The sequence below is a fragment of the Emys orbicularis genome, chromosome 17 (genome assembly GCF_028017835.1).
Source record: "Emys orbicularis isolate rEmyOrb1 chromosome 17, rEmyOrb1.hap1, whole genome shotgun sequence".
In the NCBI taxonomy this organism is placed as follows: domain Eukaryota; kingdom Metazoa; phylum Chordata; order Testudines; family Emydidae; genus Emys; species Emys orbicularis.
The window spans coordinates 8,851,423-8,868,162 of NC_088699.1; the positions used below are offsets into that span (position 1 = coordinate 8,851,423).

At 41.9% G+C, this 16,740-nt stretch overlaps 1 protein-coding gene across 1 annotated transcript; it reads left to right on the forward strand.

Moving 5' to 3' along the window:
• The first annotated feature begins 12,244 nt into the window (after window positions 1-12,244).
• SRSF1 (serine and arginine rich splicing factor 1) lies at window positions 12,245-14,814 on the forward strand. The gene is made up of 4 exons (XM_065418140.1): window positions 12,245-12,570; window positions 13,212-13,396; window positions 13,745-13,917; window positions 14,164-14,814. Exons 1-4 carry the CDS (start codon window positions 12,377-12,379, stop codon window positions 14,356-14,358), a joined length of 747 nt encoding a protein of 248 aa, XP_065274212.1. The 5' UTR covers window positions 12,245-12,376; the 3' UTR covers window positions 14,359-14,814.
• The last annotated feature ends 1,926 nt before the right edge of the window (window positions 14,815-16,740 follow it).

A 16,740-nucleotide genomic window follows, 5' to 3' on the forward strand; every position in this document is an offset into this window, starting at 1 on the left:
ATGCTAATTGAAACCACCTGTGCTTAACTGGAGTTGGAAACATCTGGGTAGTAAAACCCTGTGAAACATGATTTTTAATGGAAACCGTAGCAGACCTTTTAATGGTATCACTATATTACATCTATTTTACAATTGCTTAAAAATTAAGTATAATTCTTTTTTCTGATGTATCAGTGTCTCTATCTTTTGAATCTCTCTCTAAAATGCCAGCAGCTTTAATGTACATGACAGATTTCGATTTTCTGCCTAGTTGCAAATATTATTCATATTCATAGATTCAAAGAACAGAAGGAACCTTTGTGACCATCTCCTCTGACCTCCTGTATAACACAGGCCACAGAATGTTCCCAAAATAATTCCTACACCAGATCTTTTAGAATAATATCCAATCTCTACTTAAAAATTATCAGTAATGGAGAATCCACCATGATGCTGGTAAATTGTTCCAATGGTTAATTACTTTCACTGTTAAAATTTTTGCCTTATTTCCAGTCTGAGTTTGTCTAACTTCAATTTCCAGCCAATGGATCATACTATACCCTTCTCTGATAGATTGAAGAGCCTATTATTACATATTTGTTCCCCATGTAGGTACTTATAGATTGTAATCAAGGCACTCCTTAATCTTCTTCTATTACTATAAGGCATGTTTTCTAATCCTTTAATCATTCTCATGGCTCTCCTCTGAATCCTCTCCAAATTATCAACATCCTTCTTGAACTCTAGTCACCGAAACTGGATGCAGGATTCCAGCACCAGTCACATCAACCCCAAATACAGAGGTAAAATAACCTCTCTACTCCTACTTGAGATTCCCCTGTTTATACATCCCAGGATCGCATTAACTCTTTTGGCCATGGCATCACACTGGGAGATCATGTTCAGCTGAGTATCCTCCCTCCTCCTCCCCAAATCTTTTTCAGAGTCACTGCTTCTTAGGACAGAGTCCTCCATCCTGTAAGTGTGGGCTACATTCTTTGTTGCCAGATGTAAACATTTACCCGTATTAAAATGCATATTGTTTGTTTGCACCCAGTTTAGCAAGTGATCTAGATTGCTCTGAATCAGTGACCGACTGTCCTCTTCCTTATTTACCACTCCCCCAATTTGTGTTTCATCGGCAAAGCTTATCAAAGATGATTTTGTTTTCCTCCAGGTCATTGATAAAGATGTTAAACAGCAGGAAACCACTGGAAACAGACCCACGTGATGACAATTCCCCCATACAGTTACATTGTGAGACCTGTCAGTTAGCCAGTTTTTAATTAATTGAACATGTGCCATGTTCATTTTATATCGCTCTAGTTTTTTATTTAAAATGTTGTGCGACACCAACCCCTTGCAAGACCAACCCCAAAAGAAGTATGATCATGACTGAGAAAGATGAAAGACACTGTCTAGACAAAAATCATCCGCACAATTTTCTCTTTCACATTGTAAAGAGGCTATAAAGGGGGTGCAACCTAAAAGGAGGGTTCCCCAGGTGGTGCAGAATCAGCAAAAAGTCTCTCTGCCAACCCCCAGTGTATCAGGTACACTCAGAGCACAGTTAGCTGCAAGAACAGCAGTTTGGGAGTCATGCTCCACCTGAGAACGCTGAGTCTGCTGCAACCAATGCCAGGGACTGGGCCAGGAATAGGAGAAATGCAAAGGATAAGTAAAGCCACCTCTCCCACATCAATTTTCATTTTTGAATATCTAAAATACGTTTACTTTTTTGCCTTTCATTTGGCTTGTAAAAAATAAGCTGATCAGTTTCACTTGTTTCAAGAAGAGCTCTGTGGAGCTTGAAATCGTGTCTCTTTCACCAACAGAAGTTGGTCCAAATAAAAGATTCTCACCCATTTTTGTTTCTAGTCATTTTTGCTTCTTTTATTCTCAGGCACTTCGTATAATCCTATTGTGTTTCTAACACTATAGTCAAAAGTTTATGTAATTTTTTTAAAATGAAAAATCAGTTTTAATTTAAATTTTTCTTAATTTCTGATTGGATTAGTGTTTTAAATTCATTTCCCTCCATGTACTCCACACTCATTTAAAAAACATAAATCGGAGGCTTAAAATAGTTGGGCTACTGTATATGTACCGCTGGCCTCTATAGTAGATCAGAACTACTACTCACTTCTGCCATTGGCCTTATTCCGCTAACAACTAATAGAGGTTTGGATTTGTTTTTGGCTTTTGGAGCAGAAAGATCTGAGTTCTATCCTTGCTGCCGTTGTGAAGAACTAAGATGCACAGCCCTGGGACCCCATGAAGCCCTAGTTGGCAAATGATTTGATGCAACATTAATATTTAAAGACACACAAGCAAGATAAGGAACAGGGAATAAAAACAGCCTGCAAAGAAACATACCAAACACAGGGCAAGGAAACTAGTAAAGCATAGAGATAATTCACTTAATATAGCTATATCACTTAACACTTTGAAGAGCCTATCCACAGTCATCATGATTTCTAAATGTGGGCCCATTATTTTAAATATCATGGCAAATCAAAGCTATGCAGCGACACAGGTTTTCATACCCCCTAGTCAAGGGACACCACACTACCCTAAAGCATACCATATAAGCCGCTATCCAAGCCAGTTCATATGGACAAATTTAAAATGCTCCCTTGACTTTGCTTTTCTCCCTTGCTGATTCAATTTTAGGGTGTTTATTAACTATTAAAACTTATTTAGCATTTTGTCCTGGCTCACTTCTTTCTTATGCACCTCTTTGTCAGGATGCCATCATTTTCTCTGAGTTTAATTATAATTAATTTAGAGGGAGATGTTGATATTGGGAACAGAACCCAGGTTGTCAGCATCCCCAGGCTAGTGTTCTGCTAATGAAGTGAGCTAAAGGAGCAGCTCCAACAAAGCTTAGAGCCCACAGTTAGACCTCTGGAGTAAATTACCCACAATTCCCTGGCAAAGCCATATGAAGGCTGCTTAACAGGACATATGCTGCACATCCTAAGGCACTGGAATAAATCAAAAGATAAAAAGCCAACTAAAGAAAATGAACAGAAAATAAAATATCAGAGGAAAGGGAAACACAGCAAACATAAAGGGGAAAGGCAGAGCAAATCAAACCACACAATCAAACAACTTGTACCTGCAAATTGTCCCCTACAAAAGACCCAGGGTGCAGTACATTCCGACAAGTGTCAGAATTAAACATTAATTCAAATTAAAAGTTGCAGCAAATACATGTTTCTGAGTGTACTCGTCTATCCAGAAAGCCAAGACAGTGACATGGCCCTGCTTTACCCTGTAACTTAATTGAGCAGAGGCCAGGCAGGGGCTGCAGGAGGGGGAAGTAAGAGCACCATCCCTTTTCTCATTCAACCCCCTGAAAGCCCTTCTGCTAAAGCTCTGCAAGGATTTGGGAAGTAGGTATGGGCAAAGCTGCTATCTATGGTATTCCCCCTTCCCTAGGCTTCAGATACGTGCACCTATGTGAATGCTGCTGGAAGCAGCATTGACTGTGCCTCCATGCCTGCACTCACCTCCCCAGACAAGTCAAGTCCAGGGTGCCTACCAGAGAAAAGGCAGCCCAGAGCAACAACGGGGAGGGACAGCCCCTGCGTAGGACTAGGAATCCCCCCTTTTTTTTTTCTTCTCGTTCTCTGATCCCTGAACCCCTCCACCGCGAAAGAACAGTTTACAGTGTTGTTTGGTCACTTTTCTGGCTAATCGGTCTCTCAAATATGAGACAGTTGTTATTTTTTAAGAAATAAGTGAATCAAATATACAAATTTTACTTTTCATTTATTTATACCTTAATACCACAAAGAGAGCGCTTCTGTTGTATTTTCATTAACATTTGCATTCGTTTTCTCTTTGTAAATGTCAGGTTCTTGGAACATACCAGTCTCAGACTCAAAGTGAAAACAAATGAAACAGGCTGTTACAATATGTAATAACATCAGGAGGCGGGGAGCTATGCAGAGTGGGAAGAAAGAGATTGCAGAACCTTTCATGAATATAAATATTTTCATGGAAATAAAGTTCAATGAAAACAAATATTTTTAAAATGTAAAACTTTTCCTTCCTAATCAACCCTCCTCTCACCCCACCCCAGAACACAATGTTGTGCTAGTGAAGTGGGTTTCAACCTTTTTTCATTTGTAGACCCCCAAAAAATTTTGAATGGCAGTGTGGACCCCTTTGGAAATCTTAGTCTACAGAACCCAAGGTGTCTGCAGACCACAGGTTGAAAACTACAGTGCTAGTGCCTGGAAGCTAGAAAAAGACAGTGAAATCAACCAGTCTACTTTCACTATCATGCCCAATGAAGTGCAAAACATAAACAGCATGAATTGTGAAAACTAAGTTTGACTTTTGTTTTAAAAAAAAAATTTATTCATGTATTAGTAATATAAAAATACATTTTAAAATATTGTTTTACTTCAATGGTACAACTAGTTACAGAAAAAATACTACAGAAATATTGTTTTCAATATTGTGTACTTTTGCAGAGCGTATAATCCAGTGGTTCTCAAACTTTTGTACTGGTGACCCCTTTCACATAGCAAGCCTCTGAGTGCGACCCCCCGCATACATTAAAAACTCTTTTTAATATATTTAACACCATTATAAATGCTGGAGGCAAAGCGGGGTTTGGGGTGGAGGCTGACAGCTCGTGACCCCCCCATGTAATACCTTGCGACACCCTGAGGGGTCCCGACCCCTAGTTTGAGAACCCCTGATATAATCCTTCTCGCAGTTCTCCCTTTATCTTGACAAGTCTAGATGCTGACTTAAAAATTGAACAATGTCACATGCTTACTAGTAATGAAATCAGAAGCCATCCAGTATTAAATAAGCTTCTGAAGAGCATCTGTTCAGAGAAGCAGTCTCACTTATACATTGAGCCAGCTGTGTTTAGAGATTCTGCAAGGAACAGTGCTGAGACATCACAACAAGCTAGGTGGTTTCAATTAGCATTGCCACCATTTTGCACATAGTGTATACTCCCCTGAATGAATCCTCCAGTCCCACATCTTAAAAAAAAAAATTCCAAAATCTTTTGAGTCTTTTTGTTTTCTAATTATGAGCCTGCCTCTCATTTGTGGCTTTTTATACTACATTTTAAGGGGTCTGAATTTCCTACTTAAGTTTGGAAAACCATCAAGCATTGCTATATTTGATGAGGTTACGGCCAGTCTGACATAGCCAAAAATTGGAATGTTTGTTCCTTAATACCCCTAGTGGATTCAGGCATGAGGGAATAACATGATGGCCTAACTAGCAGTATGAGTCAATGCACAAATGTAAGCAATATTGATCCAATACGTCATAATTGGAAATGGTTCTGTACTGTTCAGAGATGTGTTTCAGATAAGGCAAAAAACAAAACAAAAAATATTCAAGGTGCTGACCACTTGTAGTTATTAGAGCTGAGAAAATATCAATTTTCCTCTGCAAATATACATTTAAATTATTTAATGAATTCACTTCTATTTGTCTGTCTCAGGTGCACATAGAGTTCCAATGCACTAAATACAGTAATTTAGACCGATCTAGTGCTGTCCAAGGAGGACATCAGTGAATTTGGCACGCTCTTTCTTTTAGGAAGCTTTTCTTGCTTATTCTTTATACCTGCAGTTTGCTCTTTTCATGTGCTTTCAGCAAACATTTGAGCAGTCAAGCTGCACATTAGTTATGTTTGAATATTAAGTCTGAACCTAGAGCATGTGTATATGCATTTTTTAAACTTATGTACAAATCTAAATAAATAAAAGGACTTTTACTAGAAGAATGTTTCTGGAAAGTGATTTTAAGCTTTCAAGCACAAATTCTCATTTACCCTCCCCAACTACCAAGAGTCAATATTATAAAATACAGCCTTGTACTCACATCCATATCCATCATCATAATTTGTATCCCCCTATGTTCTCTCAAATCCAAGGTTTACTATTGGTCCCCATCTCTCCCTCCCCCAATTTCAAACTGGAGGCTACCCTTTGTCAAGCAAACCTGGCCCAGGCAGAAAGCTAGTCTCAAGCTCCTTTTCAACCCGTCATTCCAGAGCTACCATTTTCTTCCTCTGGAGAATGCCACTGCCATCTTCACTTTCTTTGCATACGCCAGACATCTCAGCGTGGAAAAATAATGGACTCCACTAACATTCGTACCAACACTGATGTGAGGGGGAAAAAAATCTGATCTCTACTCTCAAAGAAGCAAGACATTAAGCTGCCAAACCCTCAGCTATGTTACTCTTCTGATATATTTCAGAGCCACAAGGGAATTGAGATCCCAGTGTCCCTTCTACAAAGTTGCTACAACATTTTGCCACCAAATTACTGACCATGCTCTATTACAAGTTTTCTTCAATTACTGAGATTATTTATTAAATTTCTTAAGATATAAAATGAACACTGAGTTACGCTTTCTCTCGCCAAATATATCCATTCCCAATGGCATTTTGTATATTCACAGAGTAGCAGACAATCATTTGCACAGATTTATACATGCCCATTGAACCAATATAAGCAAAACTTTTGTTCTGTAACATTTCACATCAATCAGTGATTATCCATTAAAGGTGAGTCATGTTCAAAAATTAAACTTTTACATTTTCCATAATGTACAGAAGCAAATTAGTAATAAAGATGAGATGGTGGAAATCATTACCAGGGGAAGAAAAAAAAGTGGCTTAAAATTGAGTGCTCTGTAAAATGTCATCTTAAGTATCATTTCATGCTCTCAGGATATCTTCAATGTATTTCAGTGTTACTGCTGAATTGCCAAAAGAATCCAATTCCTACAGAAGTAGAAAATCAGGACCATAGTTATGGAGGGGAAAAAAGGGATTTTCCCCATCCATACTTAAAAATTGTACTCGCATGCTTAGAGCACTGACCAAGGCAACTCAGCCTCCAATACTCGGTGAAAGAGTATCAGAATAAGGTAGTACCACAATTTTGTTACAAATTTGGGGAACTAGTTTGCCCCAAGAAAATTGTCCAATAATATATACAACATTGAATCCTGAATCAGAGGATTCACGTTAGAGAAAATTGTTTTTGAGCTGTAGTGAATTTTGTGACAGTGGACTCTCTCTCATGCTACTGGATAATCATCACCATTATGTTTCTTGACCTTCTTGGACAGGCAGCATCTGGGACTCAGAGTAGGGCAAGAAGACCCAAAGAAGCAACAAGAGTAATGGTATTTAGCTGCCAGAACCAAAAACACGCTCAGGGCCCGTGTATTCTTTAAAATCCCACTGCAAGGACTAAAGCAGGATCAGAACCCAAGTCTGATAGTTTTCACATACAATAACTGGACTTATCTTGAATTACTAGTGCACATCCCTACTACAGCCTGAGCCACCTGTGCTGCCGGCCTGGAGCTCCCAGCCAGAGCCTGCACCTCGCACCCCAACCCCAGGTCAGAACCTCCTCCTGCACCCAAACTCCCTCCCAGACCCTGCACCCCCTCCTGCACCCCAATCTCCTGCCCCAGCCCAGAGCCCCCTCCTGAACCAAACTCCCTCCCAGAGCCCACACCCCTCACCCTCTCCTGCACCCCAAGACTCTGCACCAACCTGGAGCTCCCTCCTGCACCCAAACTCCTTCCCAGACCCCGCACCCCCTCCTGCACCCCAATCTCCTGCCCCAGCCCAGAGCCCCCTCCTGAACCAAACTCCCTCTCAGAGCCCACACCCCTCACCCTCTCCTGCACCCCAAGATTCTGCACCAACCTGGAGCTCCCTCCTGCACCCAAACTCCTTCCCAGACCCCGCACCCCCTCCTGCACCCTCAGTTTTTGCACGAATTATTTTATTACATGGCACTGCAGTAGAGGGGTAGAATTTAAAATTTTCATTAATATAGTAGAAATGTGCGGCCCGTGACGACTTACCAAAATTTGTGGCGTGGCCCCCTGCGAAAATTATTGCCCACCCCTGAGCTAAGAGAATTCAGAAAGTGCTTTGAAAGGTCAGGAGTGCATCATGCAAAACAGGGAAGACATTTGAAAGGGGTTGGGCGCGGAATTGGGGGCCTAGGAAACTGCTAAACAAAGGGCTAAACAAAGACTTACCTATTTTTCTTGCTGTACTTGGGAGGGCCAGAAGCAGCCAATGGAGCATTTAGGACAAATTTTACTCCAATACCTTTCAGTGTTGCTCGGGTGAGGTACCCTCAGACATTTCCAACATTGTTTTGTGTGGTTAATATTGGTTTTGCTGTTCAATATTTTAAATATGAAGGCCTTGCATCATATCACCCTCATTCTCAAAAGCAAAACGTCTCCTTCTACAACTCTGATTCTTATTGCTACATTAGGGGATTGTTGTAGATAACATTGTGCTTGTCATTCTGTTTCCAGTAATTTATTTTTCTACAAAGTTAATATTTTTAATGACTCTCTATGTGGGTTTTACCAGAAAGCCAAAAGTGATTCTCACTTGGTAAACAAATATTCTACAGCATTTCCATTTGTATTTAAAGTATCTGTTGATAACACTTACCAAGATTTAGAAGTGTAAAAAGAAAGAAAACATTCACACATTCAAATATTTCAATAAAGAGACACTTCATAAAGGTAATTAAGTCAGTCTTTTAACATAGTTCTAAGGATTAACAACACATAAAAGAAAGAGGACACAATTAAGTGATAATGTCTTACCAAGCCAAGCAGACTCACCGTTTTTGATGATGCCTTATAGAGCAAATCAACAAGCTTTTGATAATAAAAGTCTAATTTCCAGGCAAATGATGTGGGACTTATCTGTGCTAGGAAAGAGAGTATTATGTTTTAAACTTAAAATATAGAAAATATTTCGAGTAATTGACATAATCAGCTGTGAACATTATACCTGCATTTTAAAAAATGCACTTACTCAACAAACACACAGTTCAGATGATGCACACTATCTTTAATGAAACACTATTGTACCAAAATGAGTGCTTCCACACTGCCCTTTGCACCAGTTTAAATATATTGGTTTACGTCAATTCAAGCTAAATTAGTGCAACTTTCTAAAGTAAACAAGCCCTTGATTTGAATCCAAAAGTTTACTATTCCCAGAACTGAAGTGTGACACTATTCTTGCTGCCTCGCTAGTTTATATTTTGATGTCACTACAATTATTAAATCATAAACATATGAAAATGGAAATAATCATATACTTAGACAAACTACTGTTTCTGTAGGAAGAGTTTTCATATAACTCCTTTCATTGATTAGTAGCAAACTTTAAAAAAAATAGCAAAAAAGAGAAGTAACATCAATCTTAAAGTCATTAGAGAAAAATATATTACTGTATTTTAACCTAGGAGAGAAAAATGAAAGAAATTTAGAATAGTCAAATTGGCATGGTATGACAATACACTGAAAATATTTTCCTAATGGTAAATCATCATGATTGCTGTTTTCTTACAGAAACATGTATTTTTAATTAACACATGAAAAAATGAGGCATAGCAGAGAAAGGACACTGCTAAAGATGCTAGGCACCATTTTCAAAAGCACCTAAGCCACTTAGATGCCTAAGGGCTTCTCTATACATAAAAGTTGTACCGCTTTAACTCTACCTTGATAGTTAAAGTGGTACAGCCCTCCACCTCCCCAGCATGGGGGCAGTTATATTGGTATAATTATAGATGGTAAGGGAAGAGGAATAAGCGATACCCATATAAGGCACCTTTATACTCATATACCTGCATCCACACGAGGAGTTGTACTGATATAACCACTTCAGTAAAAAATTGCATAACTGAAATGACTTGCATCTGAAGAAGTGAGGTTCTTACCCACGAAAGCTTATGCTCCCAATACTTCTGTTAGTCTTAAAGGTGCCACAGGACCCTCTGTTGCCAATAACTGAAATAGTTATACTAGTACAAACAGTGTGTAGACCAAGCCAAAGTCCCATTTTCAGAAGTGACTTTGACACTTCGAAGACTATGTCCCACTGACTTTAGGTGACCCAGAAATCAAGTAAAGAGCTAAATACTTTTGTGGATTAGAGCTTAAGTGCCTACCTTACTTTTGAAAATGGGATTTAGGCATAAACAGACAAACTAGGGAAATGCACCCTAGATTGAACTACTATAAGGTGGATGCATAACTGGTTGGAAAACCATGAGAATAGTTATCAGTGGTTCACAGTCATGCTGGAAGGGCATAACAAGTGAGGTACCGCAGGGATCGGTTCTGGATCCGGTTCTGTTCAATATCTTCATCAATGATTTAGATAATGGCATAGAGAGTACACTTATAAAGTTTGTGGACAATACCAACCTGGGAAGGGTTGCAAGTGCTTTGGAGGATAGGATTATAATTCAAAATGATGTGGACAAACTGGAGAAATGGTCTGAAGTAAATAGGATGAAATTCAATAACGATAAATGCAAAGTACTCCACTTAGGAAGGAACAATCAGTTGCACACATACAAAATGGGAAATGACTGCCTAGGAAGGAGTACTGCGGAAAGGGAGCTGGGGGTCATAGTGGATCACAAACTAAATATGAGTCAACTGTGTAACACTCTTGCAAAAAAAGCGAACAAAAATTATTAAAGATCTAGAAAACATGACCTATGAGGATTGAAAAAATTGGATTTGTTTAGCCTAGAAAAGAGAAGACTGAGAGGGGACATGATAATAGTTTTCAAGTACATAAAAGGTTGTTATAAGGAGAAGGGAGAAAAATTGTTCTTCTTAACCTCTGATAGAACAAGAAGCAATGAACTTAAATTGCAGCAAGGGGGCTTTAGGTTGGACTAAGAAAAACTTCCTGTCAGGACAGTTAAGTACTGGAATAAATTGCCTAGGGAGGTTGTGGAATCTCCATCATTGGAGATTTTTAAGAGCAGGTTAGACAAATGCTTGTCAGAGATGGTCTAGATCAGAGGTCCTGAACCAGGGGTTCAGGGCCCCCTGGGGGGGCCACAAGCAGGTTTCAGGGGGTCCTCCAAAATTAACCAGAGATCAGGGCTGGCATTAGACTCGAGGGGCACAGGGCAGAAAGCTGAAGCCCGAGCCCCACCATGCGAGGCTAAAGCAGAAGCCCAAGCAACTTTGCTTCGTGGGGACCCGGGTAGTTGCCCTGCTTGCTATCCCTTAACACCAAGTTAAAAATACACCACTAAGCAACATAAGTTTCGCCAGCACAAGCGATTGCATGCATAGCGCTAGGTCAGAGGGAGAGCTCCTGCCAACATAGCTACTGCCGCTCATTGATGTGGTTTTATTATGTCAACAGGAGAGCTCTCTCCCATCAGCACAGAACAGCTACACAAGCAATCTTACAGCAGCACTAGAAAAAGTTCTTTTCAGCCACTGCAGGCCTGGGGCTGTCACATATCCAGCTCAGGTAGAGAGGAGGGTATAGCCCACCACGTGAGTTTATAGTGAGTGCCACTGTAAACTCAGTAGTGTAGACATGGCCTTAGTATGCACCGACTTGCGCAATGACTAGCCCGAACCAGCCCTGAGCTTGCATCTCAAGGCACTACCATAAAACAAATGACAAAGGACAGTCATACTGGCAAGCATGAGGAGCCGCTGGCCCACTAGGGCAGCTGAACTTCCCCCTCATATGCCCCAGAAGCAGAGTGCCCAGGGAACAGGCCCACCTCACGCTGCCCAGAGACCCCTTTGGGGCAGCTCTGCTGCTGGAGCAATGAGAGAAGTGACCCCAACAAGCGCTGCTGCTGACTGGGTTCCAGATCTGCTGCCCCCTTCGCCTGGAGCTGGAAGCTACCCACAAAGCAGCAAGCAAGCACCCGCCCGTCTAGCGCTCCGTGCACGCCCCAGGAGAAGCCCGCAGGACCTCAGACCCACGCCTGAGGCTTACCCCACCCTACCCCCACTGCATTGTGGGATATAACGCCTCTTCTTGGCGCCAAACTCCCCCCACGCGGTGCATGGTGGGATATACCCCTCCTCTCTACCCGAGCCGGATCTTCTTTGCGTGGACTCCTCACCGGATGTGTGACGGCCCCAGGCAGGGAACTTTTTCGATAGTGGTGAATGTTTATTCCTAGGTTATAAGATTCATTACACGGGGTGGTTTCTCGAGGCCGAGGACTGCGCTGCCGGAATTAGTAGGGATTCCAAACCGAGGCTGCTAAGTGTCGGACTCATTTTCTTCAGCCACGCATGCGCTCTGGGGGCGGAACGATACCGTTCTGTGTACCATTGAACGCTGGGTGCTGGCGGGCGGGAGGGTCAGCGCTGCGTGGGGTGTGCTAGAATCCTTGCGCCTGCGGGGCCGCGCGAGGGAAGCGCCAGTCGCCATTTTGAAGCGGTTGTAGGGAGGAGGCGTGTGTAGCTGCTCCTGAGTGTCCGGCCCGTTCCCACCACTTACTTACCCCGTTTACTCTCCTAGCTTCGGCTCTTCACCGCCGCAGCCATTGCCGACCCTGCCATGTCCGGAGGGGGCGTGATCCGCGGCCCAGCCGGTAACAACGACTGCCGCATCTACGTGGGGAACCTGCCGCCCGACATCCGCACCAAGGACATCGAGGACGTGTTCTACAAGTACGGGGCCATCCGCGACATCGACCTCAAGAACCGCCGCGGCGGGCCGCCCTTCGCCTTCGTGGAGTTCGAGGACCCCAGGTGAGCCCTGTTCCCTGGGGCCGTTCATGGCGCGGAGCCCGAACGAGCCTCCACGGTGCTCGTCTCCCGCACCGGGCTACCTCTGACCCCACAGGGCGGGCCGGCCTCGGGCACCTCGAGGAGCCCGAATGGGCCGCTCTGAGTTGCAGGGGGCGTCCCGTCGGGGAGCCGCTTCGTTGCCGAGATACCGCTACACCCCCTCCCTTGGGACCGGTGCTGCTTCCCTGTCGAGGCACCGCTACATCCCGCTCCACCCTGGGGGCACCACTCCGCAGCCCCAGGGACACGCCGTGCTCCTGCTGGCGGGCCCGGGGACGGCGCTTCCTCCCCGTCTCCGCCTAGACCTTTCTCCAGCCACCTCGGCGGGCACCGCCCGGCCTTCACGTTGCCGTGCTCTCCCCTCTGCTTACTACCCACCGGGCCTTGCTTCAGCAACTCCCCGCAGAGGGGGGTGAGCTGAGCTCCCTGGGGCTCAGCCTCAGCTGTTGGGCGCGGGGCGGGGCTACACGGTGCCTGCTGGCTGGCTGTGTTCAGGCGGGAAAATGGCTGCAAGGGAACAAAGGGAGGGAGGTGCGTTGTCCGGCCTGGGCCTCTGCAGTGCGGTGTGGCTGGGCCTTTGCTCACTCCCCTTTCTCTTGCAGGGATGCGGAGGATGCGGTGTATGGAAGGGATGGGTACGATTACGATGGATATCGTCTGAGGGTGGAGTTTCCCCGAAGCGGCAGAGGCACCGGCAGAGGAGGTGGCGGAGGTGGAGGTGGCGGGGCCCCCAGGGGCAGGTATGGCCCCCCGTCCCGGCGGTCTGAGTACCGAGTGATAGTTTCCGGTAAGTTGCTTAATACTCTTGGTTTGTTCAGGATAATGAGATCGATTCTTATCAGTTCCGATGTGGCATGTTTACAGTCATTCCTTAATAACAAAGGATGCTACATTTTTCAATTAGCCATATTGTATTTTCATACTGTGCGTATTTGGTTTGCAGCCTCTAGCTTCTAAGAAGCCTAATAGTAACATTTTTGTATAGTATGCATGTTATATGGGTTCCTGCTGGAAGACATTCTTTCAACTCCAGTAGGCAATTCCTTTACCGGACAGTGGGAGGTGATGCATTGTAATGGAAAGTAAATAATAAAAGTTTGCATTTGAAGTAATCTGTAACCTGCTTTTTGTTCAGGACTGCCTCCAAGTGGAAGTTGGCAGGATTTAAAGGATCACATGCGTGAAGCAGGTGATGTATGTTATGCTGATGTTTTCCGAGATGGAACTGGTGTCGTGGAGTTTGTACGGAAAGAAGATATGACCTACGCAGTGCGAAAACTGGATAACACTAAATTTAGATCTCATGAGGTAGGTTCATGCTTTTTTTGGGGCCAGAATTGGATACACAGGGCTTAACAATAGGATTTGAAGGTAAGGACACAAAGTCTCTACTATACTAACATGCAGGTAGTTGAGTCTTTTATAATAAGATTCTCATTTAAAGATTTGAGATCTATCTCTGTGCTTTTATATCAGTGTAATCAGTATCAGCATGCCTGAAAAGATAGCTAAAAATCTTAGACCTTTCAATCGAAAGTTCTGTCTATTTGATAGGGAGAAACTGCCTACATCCGTGTTAAAGTTGATGGCCCAAGAAGTCCAAGCTATGGAAGATCTCGGTCACGCAGCCGTAGTCGTAGCAGAAGCCGTAGTCGAAGCAACAGCAGAAGCCGCAGTTATTCCCCAAGAAGAAGCAGAGGATCTCCACGCTACTCTCCCCGTCACAGCAGATCTCGTTCTCGTACATAAATGATTAGTGGTGCTCTCTTTTTGTAGAACCCCATGTTGTACACAGTTTTCCTTTACTCAGTACAGTCTTTAATTTTTTAATTCAAACTGTTTTATTCAAATTGGCTGAAGTGTTGAATTGCATTCTTGTGTAATATCCCTAGTGAGTATTTGCTCCTTAACATCAACATTCCCCTCATGTCTTTGGTAAATTGTATTTTAATTGATGTTATAGCCAGGATTGTTTAAATTTAGTTAAAGTTAACTACCCACACTCTGCAGACTGTGGTATTGCTGTGTAAATGTCTCCGTGTTCAGCTATGGTTTATACGAGCTGGGGATGTTGGGATGTTTGTGGTTAACTTGTTTCTTCTGGGGGATCTTATATTTTATCTTGCCTTTTCATGTGTCTTTCTGTAGACATATCTGAAGAGATGGATTAAGAATGCTTTGGATTAAAGGATTGTGGAGCACATGTCAATCATTTTAGGATTGTCAAAAGGAGGATTGAGGAGGATCAGATCAATAATGGAGGCAATGGTATGACTCCAAGTGCTATTGTCACAGATGAAATTGGCAGTATTGACCTTATACCATGGTTAAACAAGTATTTACATACACCTTATCTTGTAACTTCTACATGCATGTTTTAGTTATTGTAGACTACGATTGCTCTTCTTTAAAACCATGTTGGCAATTGTGGCTAAATTACTTGCTTTTGTATCTCTATTCCATTCTAGTTTAAAAGAAAAGAAAAATCAGGGAGGTGGGGTATACTGTTTCAGTTTGTCATGCTGCATTTGGTTACAAATGTTAATATTATGTAGTGCTGGTACATTTGTAGATGCAGGGTATCTTCAAACCAGATAGAGTATAATATCAATACTGCTAAAATCTGCATGTCCTCTGTGTGACTGATACAGCGTTGCTATTACATTTTTTTTTTTTAAGTATCAGAATGAAAACAAAATATAGAAAATTTAGTTGGCAATAATTCCTTAAATCTCAACCCTTCCCCTTCAGACTAATTCAGTTGACTCACTAATATGTTTGAAAACTTCAGTTAGTTAATTTTGTTACCTTCCAGATGGGAATACTAGCTTTAGTTTAGACATATAGTAGGTGGGTAGCTTTAGTGATAAACTTTTCCAATATCATACAAATTTTTTTGCAACCACAAAACCTGTAATACATCTCACAAGCAGTGAATATGTTGGCCTTATCAGTTGACATATGTAAATATTACAATGTTTTCTCCAAATAATGAATATTCCTAAAATTTATCTGAGCATCACCATTCAAAAGTTTGTTTTGGGGAATTGATAGTTATTAATGTACATCTCTTATTAATTGATGGCAAACATAACTAATCATTCCCCAGAATCCTATTTTTTCATTACAGTATCTAACTTTTTGCCTCCTCTTTTTTGGTTTTGCTGGTTATAAAGGTTTGGATTGGAGAGGGCTCACTGGATCCCAATCCTTGGAGCTGGATCATTGGATTCAAATCATAATGTGGATAGGATAGGGAGGCTGAATTACAAGGATTCATGGAGCGGGATCAAATTACCAGGAACATAGGAGTGGATTCCTGCCCCAACCAAACCGCATTCGTGTGGATTTTTTTATTCAACTCAATTGGCTATTCCAAAGATTTTTTTTCCTATTTTTGACGATTGGAGCCCTTAAGATGCACGATGGATTTTTTTTTCTTTCATTTTTTTTGGTAAAAGGAGCAAAGCGAGGACCTGGAGAGGTACGCTGGAGCAATCTCCTTGGAAGGATTCAGCACGAGTAGATGGTAAACATTAAAGGGGAAAGGGGGGGTTTGTTTAAAAAAAAAAAAAAAAATCAGTCATTTCTCTAAATTTAAAGATAAATTGGAGTTAAAGATTAAGTAGGTTTTCAATTGGCTTACTGCCTTTTTTTCTTTGACAAATAAAATTTTAAAAAAAAATTGCATGGTTGTTCTCATTTGTCAAATGTAAGGAATCTTAAGGTGGTCATCAACGTTCTGCCACAATGAACTGCAATAAGATTAAAGGTTACACTCAACAGTATTCAGACAAAAGGGCTTTTATTTTGAGTTCCATAAAGGTCCATTTTTTACACCAACTCTTAATGTTGATAGTTGAGGTTTTAAGCAGGTCGCTTGTTTTCAACTTTTAGGATTATATAGAGGATTTCTTAATTTGAAGAGAATACTGTGACCTATATTTTATAGGAAATGTTTTGATCAGTCACTATTAACAATGATCAAGCTCACTGCAATTTTTTTCTTTTAAAACCAAGACAAACAAGGTTGGAATGGTATGGTAAGATTTTTAATGTTATAAACTGTTGTATCTGTTCTTGCTATTGTGATCTGATAGTTTATTGCATCTAAAGCATCAATCTCTCGCA